The sequence below is a fragment of the Poromitra crassiceps genome (assembly GCF_964638095.1).
Source record: "Poromitra crassiceps genome assembly, chromosome: 2".
NCBI lineage: Eukaryota > Metazoa > Chordata > Actinopteri > Beryciformes > Melamphaidae > Poromitra > Poromitra crassiceps.
This window is the reverse complement of record NC_139624.1, coordinates 109,233,496-109,249,782: the sequence shown is the minus strand read 5'-3', so window position 1 is coordinate 109,249,782 and position 16,287 is coordinate 109,233,496. Positions and strand designations below refer to the sequence as shown.

The window sequence follows — 16,287 nt, the reverse complement described above, 5'->3', positions numbered from 1 at the left end:
CGCACAGAGTTTGTTTTCTCGACTCCGTTTTTGCCCCGGACAGATCCCAGCGCCCATCAAGGAAATGATGCGCGCTGGCAAACGCGACTGAACGAAAAGGCTTGGCCGTTCGGCTTCGGATGCTGGCTTTCTGACAGGAAATCGTGTGGAGATAGATAGAAGCATAAGAGCTCAGTTGTGAGCGCGGATGCAGCCGAGCCCACTCTCCGCTGTAGACAGAGCAATCAATACGGCTCTGGCTGAAGCATGCATCGGTTTCCACTTTGATCACGGCTTTCTCCGCTGTCTCCTGTACAAAGTAAAGGATCTGAGGTGGGTGGAGCAGCTCCCATGACGATGTTTAAGGTGGCGCCGTGTGATCCCTTGAAGGGATTCATGCTCACTGGCTAGGTACGACCTTAAACAGCAGAATTATGGAATAATATGAATTATGATTTTAGGACGTCCACAGACGTCCTTGGCACTCCTCGTTACTTTTTTTTAGGACGTCCACAGACGTCCTTGGCACTCAATGTGTTAAGTGGATGTGTCATCGGCACAAATGTACTGTGTAGAGCCCGACCGATATTATCGGCCCGCCGATATTATCGGCCGATATTGGCGATTTTTGATATAATCGGTATCGGTAAAAAAAAAAAAAAAAAATCGGCCGATTTTTTTTTTTTTTTTTTTTTTTTTTTTTTTAATATATATACAGTATATATAAGTTATAGACAGCATGGACAGCATGTTGTGTATATTTGATATTTTTTCTTAACTATTTGTTCTATTGTGTTTTTGTATTTCTAGTTATTTATAATTATTAAATTCCCAGTTAAGTTTACTGTTTCATTGCATTGAGTTTATTAATAAGCTGTAAAATATCCTGCCTACATCACATATTTCAATTCATGTCAACTCAATCATATCTTTGTCAAGTGTTTGATATTTGAGGGTTGCTGATGTGGTGCCTCCTCTGGTCGTTAAGGGCACCTGTTCGGAGGGAGGGGAACTCGTTGGAATATCGTGATCCTCCCACGTGCTATGTCCTACCGGTGAAGCTTCCCCTGTCAGGTGAAAAGAAGCGGCTGGCTGACTGCCCATGTGGAAGCATGGAGCCAGTTTTCGGCTCTCCCCAGATCGGCAGAGGGTGGAGCAGCAACCAGGATAAATAAATAAAAAAATTAGCACTAATGGGGGATTAGCACTAATGGGGGATAAACATTTGATGATAAAAACAAAAATAAAATAAAATAAAAATATCGGCCGATATTATCGGTATCGGTAATTTTTTATTCCCTAAAATCGGTATCGGTATCGGTTTCAAAAATCCCATATCGGTCGGGCTCTAGTACTGTGGGTCTGTACAGAATCAAGTCAAGTTTATTTGTATAGCCCTAATTCACAAGCATGTCTGAGAGCTTCACAGAGAATGTCTAGCTAAATCTAGCTAAACACAACAATAACAGTAATAATATTAATACCATGGTTGAACAATTTTATGTTGGAGAGAGACAGAGAGAGGGGGAAATGGGGGAAGGGGAGACAAATTGGGGGAGGAGAGAGCAGGGAAAGGGTGGAGGGGGAGAAAGGTAGGAAGAGAGCAGGGGAAGGGAGGTGGAGAGAGCAGAACAGACAGGGTATACTTGGACTGGGCGATACGGTTTAGATCAATATCACAAATAGTCACAGGGGTCAGATTCGAAACATACTAATGTATATCACAATATTGTTGTGATATACATTGTATTATTATTGTATTGTTGTTGTATGCCACTGAATAGTAGTGTTGGAGTACTCGAGACCGGTCTCAAGAGACCACAGTTTGATGGTCTCGGTCTCGTCTCGGACTCACCCTCCATCGGTCATGGTCTTGTCTCGGTCTCGGGAAAGCCGGACTCTGGATTTTATTTCAAGACCACCACAACTGCAGTGACATCATTACTTGCCTGTGTATATATATATTTTTTTTACTGTGATTGGGTGTAAAAATCCCTCCTTCAAGTGCAACCAATAACCTTGCAGTTTGAAAGTTTCTAACGCTGTAGCCACTCCCCTCACGTTCACACACAAAGGAAGATAACACACAGGTCAACAAGGTGGCTGGAGAGATGTCGTCCAAATCATCGTATGATTTTGGTGATACAAACCACAAAGGGGGGAGGAGTCATAATTTAGCAGCAGTAAGGTGTTTTTACGCTTCATTCTGTCCACTGTGTTGAGCCTTTCTGAAAGTCAGTGATATAGAATTAGTGTTTCAGATCAAAGGATTGCATTCTGTCGCTATATAGACGGTTTTCACAGAATTGGGTTGCTATGGGAACAGTTTGAACCCTAGCTTATTTCCTGTCAGCTATTGTATTAGCAAACATTGCAACAGGAAGTAAGCTAGGGGGCATTTTAGAATGTTTATGTTGTCAAGTTAAAAGCGTCTATACTGTACAGCCATTTATATTTTACTAGAATTCCTAAATACATGTAATGATTTATTTCATTGTTAGCAGAGCTAAAGGTTAAATGGTCGCATGTAAATGGTCTTGAAAATGGTCTCGCATTTGTCTGTTCTTGGTCTTGGTCTCGACCCCCCCTCGGTCTTGGTCTTGTGTCGGTCTCGACCCCCCTTGGTCTTGGTCTTGTGTCGGTCTCGACCCCCCTCAGTCTTGGTCTTGTGTCGGTCTCGCCTCCCCTCGGTCTTGGTCTTGTGTCGGTCTCGACCCCCCTCGGTCTTGGTCTTGTGTCGGTCTCGCCTCCCCTCGGTCTTGGTCTTGTGTCGGTCTCGACCCCCCTTGGTCTTGGTCTTGTGTCGGTCTCGACCCCCCTCGGTCTTGGTCTTGTGTCGGTCTCGCCTCCCCTCGGTCTTGGTCTTGTGTCGGTCTCGACCCCCCTCGGTCTTGGTCTTGTGTCGGTCTCGCCTCCCCTCGGTCTTGGTCTTGTGTCGGTCTCGCCCCCCCTCGGTCTTGGTCTTGTGTCGGTCTCGACCCCCCTCGGTCTTGGTCTTGTGTCGGTCTCGACCCCCCTCGGTCTTGGTCTTGTGTCGGTCTCGACCCCCCTCGGTCTTGGTCTTGTGTCGGTCTCGACCCCCCTCGGTCTTGGTCTTGTGTCGGTCTCGACCCCCCTCGGTCTTGGTCTTGTGTCGGTCTCGCCCCCCCTCGGTCTTGGTCTTGTGTCGGTCTCGACCCCCCTCGGTGTTGGTCTTGTGTCGGTCTCGACCCCCCTCGGTCTTGGTCTTGTGTCGGTCTCGACCCCCCTCGGTGTTGGTCTTGTGTCGGTCTCGCCTCCCCTCGGTCTTGGTCTTGTGTCGGTCTCGACCCCCCTCGGTGTTGGTCTTGTGTCGGTCTCGCCTCCCCTCGGTCTTGGTCTTGTGTCGGTCTCGCCTCCCCTCGGTCTTGGTCTTGTGTCGGTCTCGACCCCCCTCGGTCTTGGTCTTGTGTCGGTCTCGCCTCCCCTCGGTCTTGGTCTTGTGTCGGTCTCGCCCCCCCTCGGTCTTGGTCTTGTGTCGGTCTCGACCCCCCTCGGTGTTGGTCTTGTGTCGGTCTCGCCCCCCCTCGGTCTTGGTCTTGTGTCGGTCTCGACCCCCCTCGGTGTTGGTCTTGTGTCGGTCTCGCCTCCCCTCGGTCTTGATCTTGTGTCGGTCTCGACCCCCCTCTGTCTTGGTCTTGTGTCGGTCTCGACCCCCCTCGGTCTTGGTCTTGTGTCGGTCTCGCCCCCCCTCGGTCTTGGTCTTGTGTCGGTCTCGCCCCCCCTCGGTCTTGGTCTTGTGTCGGTCTCGACCCCCCTCGGTCTTGGTCTTGTGTCGGTCTCGCCCCCCCTCGGTCTTGGTCTTGTGTCGGTCTCGACCCCCCTCGGTCTTGGTCTTGTGTCGGTCTCGACCCCCCTCGGTCTTGGTCTTGTGTCGGTCTCGACCCCCCTCGGTCTTGGTCTTGTGTCGGTCTCGACCCCCCCTCGGTCTTGGTCTTGTGTCGGTCTCGACCCCCCCTCGGTCTTGGTCTTGTGTCGGTCTCGACCCCCCTCGGTCTTGGTCTTGTGTCGGTCTCGACCCCCCTCGGTCTTGGTCTTGTGTCGGTCTCGACCCCCCTCGGTCTTGGTCTTGTGTCGGTCTCGACCCCCCTTGGTCTTGGTCTTGTGTCGGTCTCGACCCCCCTTGGTCTTGGTCTTGTGTTGGTCTCGCCCCCCTCGGTCTTGGTCTTGTGTCGGTCTCGACTAGGGATGCACCGATCCACTTTTTTCACTTCCGATCCGATTCCAATACCTGAATTTGGATATCTGCCGATACCGATATTATGCCGATACCAATATTTTTCTTGAATATACAGTATAGGCAAAGATTTGGCCAATTAAAGTTTTTTTTTTAAATATACCTTGCAAAAAGCAGACAAAATTAAGAAAATATACAAGGCAAAGAAGGATACTATTATACATTATTACACAAATTACGGCCAGCTGTGTGCTGGAATTGCAAAAAAAAAAAAAAAAAAAAAAAAAAAAAAAAAATCCGATCCGATCCGTGAATTAGTGCCATATCGGCACCCGATACCGATATTGGATCGGAGCGGCCCCATCCCTAGTCTCGACCCCCCTTGGTCTTGGTCTTGTGTCGGTCTCGACCCCCCTTGGTCTTGGTCTTGTGTTGGTCTCGCCCCCCTCGGTCTTGGTCTTGTGTCGGTCTCGACCCCCCTCGGTCTTGGTCTTGTGTCGGTCTCGACCCCCCCTTGGTCTTGGTCTTGTGTCGGTCTCGACCCCCCCTCGGTCTTGGTCTTGTGTCGGTCTCGCCCCCCCTCAGTCTTGGTCTTGTGTCGGTCTCGACCCCCCCTTGGTCTTGGTCTTGTGTCGGTCTCGACCCCCCTCGGTCTTGGTCTTGTGTCGGTCTCGCCCCCCCTCAGTCTTGGTCTTGTGTCGGTCTCGACCCCCCCTTGGTCTTGGTCTTGTGTCGGTCTCGACCCCCCCTTGGTCTTGGTCTTGTGTCGGTCTCGACCCCCCCTCGGTCTTGGTCTTGTGTCGGTCTCGCCCCCCCTCAGTCTTGGTCTTGTGTCGGTCTCGACCCCCCCTCGGTCTTGGTCTTGTGTCGGTCTCGCCCCCCCTCAGTCTTGGTCTTGTGTCGGTCTCGACCCCCCCTCGGTCTTGGTCTTGTGTCGGTCTCGACCCCCCCTCGGTCTTGGTCTTGTGTCGGTCTCGACCCCCCTCGGTCTTGGTCTTGTGTCGGTCTCGCCCCCCCTCGGTCTTGGTCTCGGGTTAGGTGGTCTCAACTCCAACACTACGAATAGACAACAAACGATTAGTCTGACATTTATCGGCCAGCTGCTTGGCAGGGTGCTTGGTTTTAACTAGCTCTCTGTAAAGTGAATCAGTGAGTCAAAGTTGCAGTGGAAATCTATGTTGCAATAGTATCATCTCCGACCACGCCTCGTCAGTTTCATTCCATACTGTATGTCCGATAGGTTGCAGCAACATACTGTTCATTACATTCCAGATTAAATCAGGGCTGAAACGATTCCTCGAGTTACTCAGATAATTGGAATATAAAATATGACAGAGGCAAAAGATATTCGCCTCGACACGACATTTAGACCATAGACTGTATATTTAGACTGTGTTTCGCATGGACACTTATTAGTGTGGCACAACAAGGAAGAATGGCTGCAATTAAAGTGGAGAAAGAAAGAGATAATAGTGAAGGAACTGGCCAGACAGGCCAGAGAAAACGACAGAATCTGTCTAAGGTTTGGGATCTTTTTAGGCTGGAAAAGAACGAAAACTCTGTGGAGTGTGTCTATTGTAGAGCGTAGTCGTACTTGCCTACCAGAGCCGTTGGAGCGGACCCGAGACAAGGTAACTAACATTACGTAAATCAAATATGATTGATAATCAACATTAAGGCTAGTTGTAATGCTGGCTAGTTGATCAATATGACAGCTAGTTGCTGCATTCACGCAGCATTTTTTTTAAATGGCTTTTTGTGAGGAGAAATAGAAAGCACAACCTCACCTGACGTTAGCGGCTGATGTTAGTGCAACAAGCAAGGCTAGGCATGATTTCCAATAACTTTACATGACGCGGTATAATCCGTTAACACACACACACACACACACACACACACACACACACACACACACACACACACACACACACACACACAGTGATGCATTAAGAAATAGATGAGGAAAGCAAAATAATAGTTGTTGGTGTAATAGCATCCATTCATTTTGATTTCAGCTTGATTGCAGTGAGAATAGTCAGCCAGTCTAGGATGTATAAATGTACATTAGCCAGTTGTATATGAACTTACAGTATGATTTTAGGCCTAGTAATAAGTATCAATAATCATTATTTTATTTCTTCTTCAGTAAATCACAGCATCGTATGGACAGCTCCATCATGTTCAACTAAGCAGAAGCAATGTGCAATGAGTTCACAGACAGCATTCGGAACATGATTGTTACAGTCATTCTCCCACTGTCCATGGTGGAGGATGAAGGCTTCCAGAAAATGATTTCCAGTTTCAATCCCAGGTACATGCTTCCATCAAGACTTGATGAACATGACGGAGGAAAAGTATGAAGACATCAAATTCAAGTTGAAGAACAAGCTTAAGAAGACTGACAGTATGGCACTCAATATTGACATTTGGATGAGCGTGGCTAGAGAGGCGTATCTGGGGGATATCTGTGACTTTCTTGGGGAGGAACAGAAATTGAGTCCAACAGCCTGACAACCATGCCACTTGATTATTGTATACAGTTGTATGCACTTTAAGAAATAAAACTAATGATTTTTCTAAAAAGGAAACCAATGTAGTTGTTTATTTTAAGAGACATGTCTTATTTCCAGTGTTGGGCAAGTTACTTTCAAAATGTAATATACTACATATATTACTAGTTACATTCGTTTGAAAGTAATAAGTTACTTTACAATATTACTTTCTGTGTAGAGTAACTCGTTACTTATTACACTACTTTTGCATTACTTTTTACCAAAACAACAGGAGCAGCAGAATGACATTGGAACCATCCCGGAACCATCCCGAAAAATAATTTCAACCCGCCTTGAAATCAGTGTAAACAATCCAAAATTCTAAATGTTATTCTTTTCCTTTGTTATTGTCATCTATAGTGGTTAGTTGCATAAAAACACAGTTTGATTAGGAAATGATTGTATCTTTTTAAATACGGTATGTGCTTTGATTTAATCAAATGTAACTCAATTTGTAACTTGAGTTACTTGACAAAGTAACTGGTATAATATTACTGAAATCCTAGTAGTAATAAGTTATATTACTGAGTTACTGCTAAAAGTAATATATTACGGTACATGTAATATGTTACTTTTGTAATGAGGTACCCCCAACACTGCTTATTTCCCCTTGTATAATTACTGTTGCTCTTTAATAATGCAAAAGTAGTTCTTATCCGATTACTCGATTAATTGATGAATTAATCGGTAGAATACTTGATTACTAAAATAATCGATAGCTGCAGCCCTAGATTAAATGCAATTGGGGTGTGAGGTGACTGACAAAAGCCAGCCGGAGAGCGAGAGTCTCTGCACTTCCCCCTACCCGCCTCCGGTGGAGCACTAGCCCTTTGAAGCTCCTCTTCTGAGAGCCTGTCTGTTAAAGATTTAAAAGCGGGGCGGGGGGGTGGTTCTGGGATATATGCGTTCCTGGTGGCAGGATGCTCCACCATCACCACTTCCAACATATTACCTCTCCTAATCCCATCCGCCCCCTGCCGCTTCCCCCCATGCTTCACTTTTTGACCCACGCTGGCAGAATGAGAGGCATCACAGACGACCTCAATAATTTAACTGTACAAGTCAGCTGCTCTGATCTCGCATACTTTTGTTTGTGCGCCTGTGTGTCTGTCTGTGACTCAGTGTACAGAGCGCAAGGCTACTTTTTTGTTTAGGGCCCGACTGATACTGGATTTTCGGGCCCCATACCGATATTGGAGATAAAAAAATATCCAATATTGATACATTGTTTTACCTGTGTACTATATGACATGATGCAGTACAATAATGACTTACCTGTGTACTATATGAAATGATGCAGTACACAGTAATGATTTAACTGTGTACTATATGAAATGATGCAGTACACAGTAATGATTTAACTGTGTACTATATGAAATTACACAGTACACAGTAATGATTTACCTGTGTACTATATGAAATGATGCAGTACACAGTAATGATTTAACTGTGTACTATATGAAATGATGCAGTACACAGTAATGATTTAACTGTGTACTATATGAAATGACGCAGTACACAGTAATGATTTACCTGTGTACTATATGAAATGATGCAGTACACAGTAATGATTTAACTGTGTACTATATGAAATGATGCAGTACACAGTAATGATTTAACTGTGTACTATATGAAATGACGCAGTACACAGTAATGATTTACCTGTGTACTATATGAAATGACGCAGTACACAGTAATGATTTACATGTGTACTATATGAAATGACGCAGTACACAGTAATGACACTGTTGATTACTGGAGAGCGGGCGCAGGCAGTTTGGCCGTCAGGTTCCCTGCACGGCACGCGGCTGCTGGAGGAAGGCTCTCCAGTCAAGTCTACCAGTCTCCTCTGAGCGATCATGTTTATTCCCATTTAGCCAGAGGCTGTGGAGCAGCAGCTGCAGTGATCACTAAATCCAAATCCTTCCAATACGTTATGCAGTCATTATGTTGACAGGACAGTTACACACGTCAATCCTCCACTACCATTCGGCTTAAAAGCCAATGCTGCTGTCGGTTGCTGTTCTTAACCGTACGTAGGACCTGCAGCGCTTACAGAATAACTGATGTATTTTGCTTGATACCTTTCCTTTCGAATAGCCAGCTCTGTAGTTCAGGCTGTGTACTAGGCAGTAGGCAGTCATTGACTTGTGTCTGACATAACACAATGGGGGAGTTGGAATTGGAAGTAGAAGTTGTTGTTTTTTATCAAACTGTCAACACGGCGCTGAGAATTGCTAGGTTTCTGCTTGTGTCATGTCAAATATGTAGTTTTTGCCCACTAAAAAAACTCTTAACCACAGAAAAAATAGAATTGCTGTTGAATTTGTCGCCTCTCTGTTCAAGGCGACAAAGCTGAAGGCCTCTTGAGCGACTATAAATATTGAACCCTCTCTGTTAACATATTACATATATCTCATTGGAGCTTGAAATTGATTTGAAGTTGGCTGAAAGGAGACAAGCATTTTGAAAGCAAGCACAGTGGAGAACAGTACTGCTGAGATGAACATTCTCCTAATGTAAGATTGATAAAGGCTTGACACATCCTGCTGAGCCCTATCTTTTCCCTTTTTCTTCCCTCAGCGACTTGCAGATGTTCAGCAGAGACAGTCTCTCTAGGCACAGCAGTTTTTCTTTTTTTCAAACAAAGCATTTCCCCCCCTCCCCGCAAAAGCTCTACTTATTTTGCCACTTGCCTTCTTTACAGGTTTGAAAGTTTCATGTCATTCATGTTCAGATATGTCCACAGTGGCATTTTATCATTTCCTTTACGGCACTTAAAGTACTAGCTGAGCCAAGCACACAAATCCATTGAAATGTTTCAAATTGGTCAAAGTATGAGGCTACAGCACACGTTTTTCTTAACATCCCCTTTTTAATCGTTAGTCAGAAGGCGTTCATAGTAACCTGTATTTAATAGTGTGTGGGGGGGTATGTATGTATGTATGTATGCCTGTGTACTGTATGTACTGTATGTGTATCTATCTATATCTATCATCTATCATCATCAGTATATAAATGGGAGCTAGGGTTCTGTCTATCTGTTTATCGGTTTGTTTCTCTGTCTGTCCCACTGATGACATCATCAGTGATGTCATAAATCGTGACATCAGTGATGTCAGGCATTCTGACATCATCAGTGAGGCACACATACACACGACATACACACAAGAGACAGACACACACACTGATGACATCACTGATGATGTCATCAATAGAGCAGGCGAGGCCACGCAGCGGCCGAGCTGTGGGGGCTGCAGGGCCAGCATGGCAGGCGCTAGGAATCGAGTGCGCCCAGTAATATATATATATATATACACACATACACACACACACATACACATATACATACTAATGACTAATAAAGAAAGAAAAACATCGCATGGATGCATAACTGGGACGTATCCTCAGTGATGTACCCTGGGGTCATAGGATGTTTCGGGTCTCGCAACATCATACACCCTCGCCCAGGTGACCCAGCCGGGGCTGGCCAAGCCCCAACTTACGTCCCAGTAGCTACCCACGGTCAGCCCTATAGGGAGGGTCGAAGGTGGTCATGTGGTCAGGGCCACTCAATCCGATGCTCCGGAACTACTCTGCCGGGACCGGGGGAGGGGGAGGCCTCTGGTACGTAGAGGGACCGGGCTCTGTGGGTTGCCACCCGGCCGGGTTCCTCCCTCGTCTCACCAGGTCTACGACATGTGCGCTGCACCAGACTCCCCCGCTCCAAACATCTCATTCCGAGGTGATGGTATCTTAGTGGACACCATGCAGTACCAGTACTTGGTGGCACTGCAGTCTCCACTTGCGGCTTGAATGGCCCTCCTAAAAGGCCTCTCGTGGGTTTTTGGGCTTAATTATAGTATGATACAGAAATGTCTATCTCAAAAAACTACAAGGGGTTATATCAAATGCTCTGTACCAATTGATTCAAAACAACTTCCATTTCAATATTTGTAATGATCGAATGTAATGAATGAATGTTAAACTTCATGTCAACATTTTTTAACGCCATATCTCAGGAATGCCTTCATGGAATTTTCTCCGAATTTGCCCCAAACATCCACTTGGACTCAAGGATGAACTGATTAGATTTTAGTGGTCAAAGGTCAAAGTTCAAGGTCACTGACCTCACGACTGCCCGTTTCATGCGCGTTACGCCTTGACAGAATTTCATCCAATGTTCCTCTAACGTCCACTTGGACTCAAGGATGAACTGATTAGATTTTGGTAGTTAAAGGTCAAACTTCAAGGTCACTGTGACCTCACAAACCACATTTCCAAGCTCTTTTACACGATATCTCAGGAACGCCTTGATGGAATTTCTTCCAATTTGGCTCAAACGTCGACTTGGACTCAAGGATGAACTGATTAGATTTTGGTGGTCATAGGTCAAGGTTACTGTGGCATCACGACCGCTTGTTTCATGCTCGTTAATGTGATATCTCAGGAACGCCTTGACGGAATCTCATCTAATTTGGCTTAAACGTCCACTTGGACTCCAGGATGAACTGATTACATTTTGGTGGTCAAACGTCAAGGTCACTCTGACCTCACGAACGCCATTTTCAAGCTCGGTAACGCCATATCTCAGTAACACCTTGACGAAATCTCTTCACATTTGGCTGAAACGTCAAAGTCTGGACAGACATGCATGTCGAGTGCTCACTTGTTGGCGGAGGCATATATCCGCGGTGTGGTCGTTATAGTTCAAATAATATCAACTTTGTCTACCAAATAATTATGGCATGATAAATATCTGAAACCAAAACTTTTGATTCTGTCATGTATAGCCACGTCTTGACAATTTCCACAGCAAATGTGTTTCAACCTCCGACAGAAAACAATTATGTGGGGCTTTTCCTTAACATACTAAATATAATTGTTAGTCATTAATGGGTTAACTCCATTCATATACAAACAACCACCACTTTTCACACCTAAAGACAACGAGGCATGGGGGTTTGCTCTGTCTGTCTCTCTCTCTCTCTCTCTTTCTGTGGTTTGCTATACAGCCCACTCTCCTCTATCCCTTTGGGCTATTGCTGCTCCAACATTATCAGAAAATTTTGCTGGACGAGTGTTACAATTTGTAAGTTATTTAGCCAAAAGAGGGAATGGAAGAGATCTGCCTCTGTGGAGGGTTTTCACGAGGCCTGGAGACTGTGCTGTTGAAGCATCTGAGTCAGAAAGCAAGTTTTTGTTGTTCCACTAGACTATTTTGTCTAACTTCCTTGTCATCTTCGTCCTCCAGCTGGCCATGACTCACCCCAGCCACCACCTCAACTTCGGCATGAATCCCGACCACGCCCGCAACTCCCTGTCCAACTGCGGCATCCGCCAGCCTAAATACGGAGACAGGAAGGTGCACCATATGTACATGAGGAAGAAGGGTGGGTCGCTACTCTTTCCTCTCCCTCCGTCTCTCTCTCTCTGGCCCTCTCCACATCCCATGACAGTAAAGTACAGGTGTGAATGCACCCAAGACGTATTGAAGACACATTGAGATCTGATCCCTTCTTATCTGTGTGTGAATGCAATTTGTCCTCGGGACGAATTGAAGGACCGCCTACACAAATGATGCCCTCAGCATTTGTGTCACTTGAACTTACATGCAGAAATAGGCTGCAATTAATAATAATAATAATAATAATAATAATAATAGTGGCAGTGCCACTACTGAGTAGGCTACTATACAAATACTATATACACCACTATAGAATGTATTTTTAGCATGGCGGGTCGCAATTTTATGGTGGCAACCTGTCACAGTAGAAGGGAAAAACCTGGTTGTACATCAATGTGTTTGTATGACAGCAGAGACGTCCTCTGCGATATGAGGTTAAGAACAACATTGAAGGACAGCCTACTCAACTGACATCCTCTGCGTAATAATGGGCAATAAGAAGATGCTGATATACAGGGCTATAAAATACTATTACGGTACTATGTTATGTATTCTACTGTGGCCGGCTGCCCTGGTAAGATCTTGACAAGCCATGCTACAAATGTTTGTTTCTCAATTGTATTCTAATGTTTATATGATCATTCAGTCATTCCTATTATAACCCTGATCCCTCGAGATGCATGTGGAGACACATTCTAATGGTAGATGTGAACAGACACATGTTACCAGGTCTGAAGCCTCTTTCTCTTTTCTCACTCTCTCCATCTTGACCGCTCACCTCTCCCCCTCTGTTTTCCAGGCATCAACACATTGATTAACATCATGTCTCGACTGGGCCAGGACGACCCCTCCCCCTCCAGGTAGGCCGCCCGTGGGCTCATATCTGTTCGTGCTCTCACTGACCGCAGGCGCAATCAAAGGGACGCTGGTCGTGATTAATATGCCCAGCGGGCCCGCTGACAAGAAAATTAACTTAAACTGTGAAAGGAAGCTCAGGGGAAATGAAATGAGCTCATTTTAAGGCCAACGACTACTTATTATTGAATGTGAGCTGCTGTTACTCAGGACATTGCGGTATCCGATATGCCGATATTTTCCAACTCTTGTGACTGATTGCCAATAATGATATGCGTGCATTTCTTACCTACCTAATTTCAGAGAACATCAAGTGTCTCCTGTAGTGCAATTAAGTTAACATTATTATGCCTACTCTTATCATGATGGCTCACTGGCAGATGCAGACATACTGTAAATACAATGCCTTTTAAAATGTACAAAATATGGGCAAAATAAGTAAACTACTTCAACAACTTAGGTTATGAAAAACATGCCATATTTTTCCCCATTTATGTAACACTTGAACAGGCTTGGATGATGCAAGCATTTAGTCAAGCATCGAGCATTTGGGCATAATTAAAGCGGCATTTTACCGGCCTGTCATATTGGCAGAAATATTTGTTTCGGGCTGAGTCCGAAATGTCATTTTAAAGCCTTTATCGGCCGATACCGATGACGTGCTGATATCATGGTGCATCCCTACTCTCAGGACATTGGTCTGGTGTGTGTATTATCTTTTTTATTATTTTCTGTGTGGAATTTGCATGTTCTCCCTGTGCCCCCTGGGGTTTTCCTTCATATAGGAACCTCACACCAAAACATGCAATATCCTGGTCGCTGAAGTGGTGCCTCCTCTGGTCGTTAGGGGCGCTTGTTCGGAGGGAGGGGAACTCGTTGGAATAGCGTGATCCTCCCACGTGCTATGTCCTACTGGTGAAGCTTCCCCTGTCAGGTGAAAAGAAGCGGCTGGTTACTGCCCATGTCGGAGGAAGATGGAGTCACTTTCGGCTCTCCCCAGATCGGCAGAGGGTGGAGCATCAACCAGGATAAATACATTTAAAAAGTAGCACTAATGGGGGATAAAAGAAATCTGTAAAAAAATATATATATATACCGTAAAACTGCCAATAAGGGCCGGGCGTTTATTATGCTAAATCGAGTCTGACCCCAGGCGGCAATTTCTTTATTGTACGAAATTGACCCAGACGATTATTATTTCTGGTCAGCAAAAACGGAAAGTATCAAATTGCTTATTTAAACCAGTGAGATAGTACTTAGTACACACAAGAGGGTAGGTACAGGCAGTTTTGATTTTTGAACATGCCTAGTATTGTACTGCCTAGTATTGCCTTCATCACCATCATCATCATCCAACTACCAGTACGTTACAGTATCAGTTCATTGCTCTCCTCTTAATCCCTCTGCCAAACAGCCATACCATATTTTAAACAAGTAACATTAGCCTACCGCTGACACATTCAGTTGTTTTTGTTTCATTAGTCTCGCTGGCCAGCCCATGGCCAGCCTCCTCTCCCTTCCGTGAGTAGGGAGGGGACGCTGACCAGCGAGACTAGTGTTTTATTGGAAAGTCATAGCAACGTCATTGTAGAACGCACGCTAACGTTAGCTATCAAACTAACGCTAATGAAACAGCACTGCAGCACTACTAGACAAACAAGCAGACTTACCAAATACGTAGACGCCAAGACAAGTTTCCAATACATGTCCGAATAAAATATAAAACTGTCTGACGGGGAGAAAGAGCATGACTGACTTCCACCTGACTTCCTCCAAAACACACGTCATTACCGTAAGTGACTGAATTCAGCCAACACAAAAACATACCGTAGGCCTAATGGGGGAGAAAAAACATATTTATTCTAATAACCGCTCCCGGCTGTTAAGGGAAGACCGGCGCTTATATGCAAAATTGAGTTTGACCCCCTGCGGTTATTGGAGACTCGGCGGCAATTGGGGAGAGGGCCCCTATTAGAAGTTTTACGATATATAGAGATAAGTCTTTCGTTATCATGGTGCATCCATACTCTCAGAACATTGGTCTGGTGTGTGTGTGTGTTGGCTCAGTCTTTCATTATCATGGTGCATCCATACTCAGAACATTGGTCTGGTGTGTGTGTGTGTTGGCTCAAAGTCTTTCATTATCATGGTGCATCCATACTCAGGACATTGGTCTGGTGTGTGTGTTGTAGAGATGAGCGGATGAGCTTTTATGCCATCCTAGGAGACATTCAGACCAAAAGCGTTTTTGGAGCTGCCAGCGTCTTTCTGCAATTCATTCTCTATGTAAGGACGTGCTCCTCTTTTAATGAACGCACCTGGCGTTTCAGTGCTGGTGGCGTCTGTTGTTTTTGGAGGAGCGCTGTGGGCGGTTTAAGCTGAAAAAAGTTGAACATTAGAGGAAAGGCGCCCTGATCGTCTTTTTCACTCCTCCTACCTTTTCTCCTCCCGAGGGATTTTCAACCTTGGCTGCTGCCAGAATTGGCAATAATCTGGCTTTCAGGTTGACAGTGAACAACATCAAACAGACAAAACCAGCTGGCTACCGTCCGTGTGGTCGTTGTGTTCTGATCTGTACTGCACGCGACTACAAGGGAAAACAAAACGGAGCGCAAAAGAAATGCTCCGTGCGCTGTGTTTTGTGCACAATGGAAGTGCTCTCGACATGATTTTCATAGCGTTCTGACTGGAAAAAACGCTTTTGGTGTGAATGTCCCCCTAATCCACGTGTATGCATGAACCGTCCGCCCGCCATAAATCCACGCAAATTATTTCATACTATTTATAGATCCGCGCCGTCATGCACCCGACGCTATAAACACTATAAAACGCTATAAAAGGAGCGAACTTACGGTTTCTGCTGCCGTTGATGCGATCGCTGCAGTCCAAGACTCCAAATAAACTTCCATGCTGTATTATGTCCAGTCCACCACTTGCCCTCATGTAGTTTACTCGGCTAACGCTATAGCTTTAAGTTTAGTTTACTGGATTGGCTCATTGTATGGGAAAATACGAACGCGTCTTCTCTTCAAACACGTCTTCAGCGGAGACTCCTTTTTGAGGGTGACATCATTATATGGACCAAAAGTGGAGCCTAGCGACCTAGCACATGGCTATTGTTTTGTTTACGGCCATGGGTCCTTTGGAGGATCTACAATAGGCGACTAAGAATGTGCCTGACGAAAAATGTAGCTTAAAATACGTTCATAGACTAGAGAATGTAATTCATATTATGTTTCCTCATTAATGATACATCATTTCAACCGCCCGCAACCCATCCGCTATTAATCATCCGCTGT

The 16,287-nt window shown here is 45.3% G+C and overlaps 1 protein-coding gene across 2 annotated transcripts in view; it reads left to right on the top strand.

The window, feature by feature from the left end:
- The window catches only part of drosha (drosha ribonuclease III), a 215,037-nt gene that overhangs the window by 106,256 nt on the left and 92,494 nt on the right, over positions 1-16,287 (top strand). For both annotated transcript variants that reach the window (XM_083652258.1, XM_083652257.1), the window contains exons 18-19: positions 11,981-12,119; positions 12,933-12,993. In XM_083652258.1, coding sequence (XP_083508384.1) covers positions 11,981-12,119; positions 12,933-12,993 — 200 coding nt within the window. The remainder of the gene's footprint in view (positions 1-11,980; positions 12,120-12,932; positions 12,994-16,287) is intronic.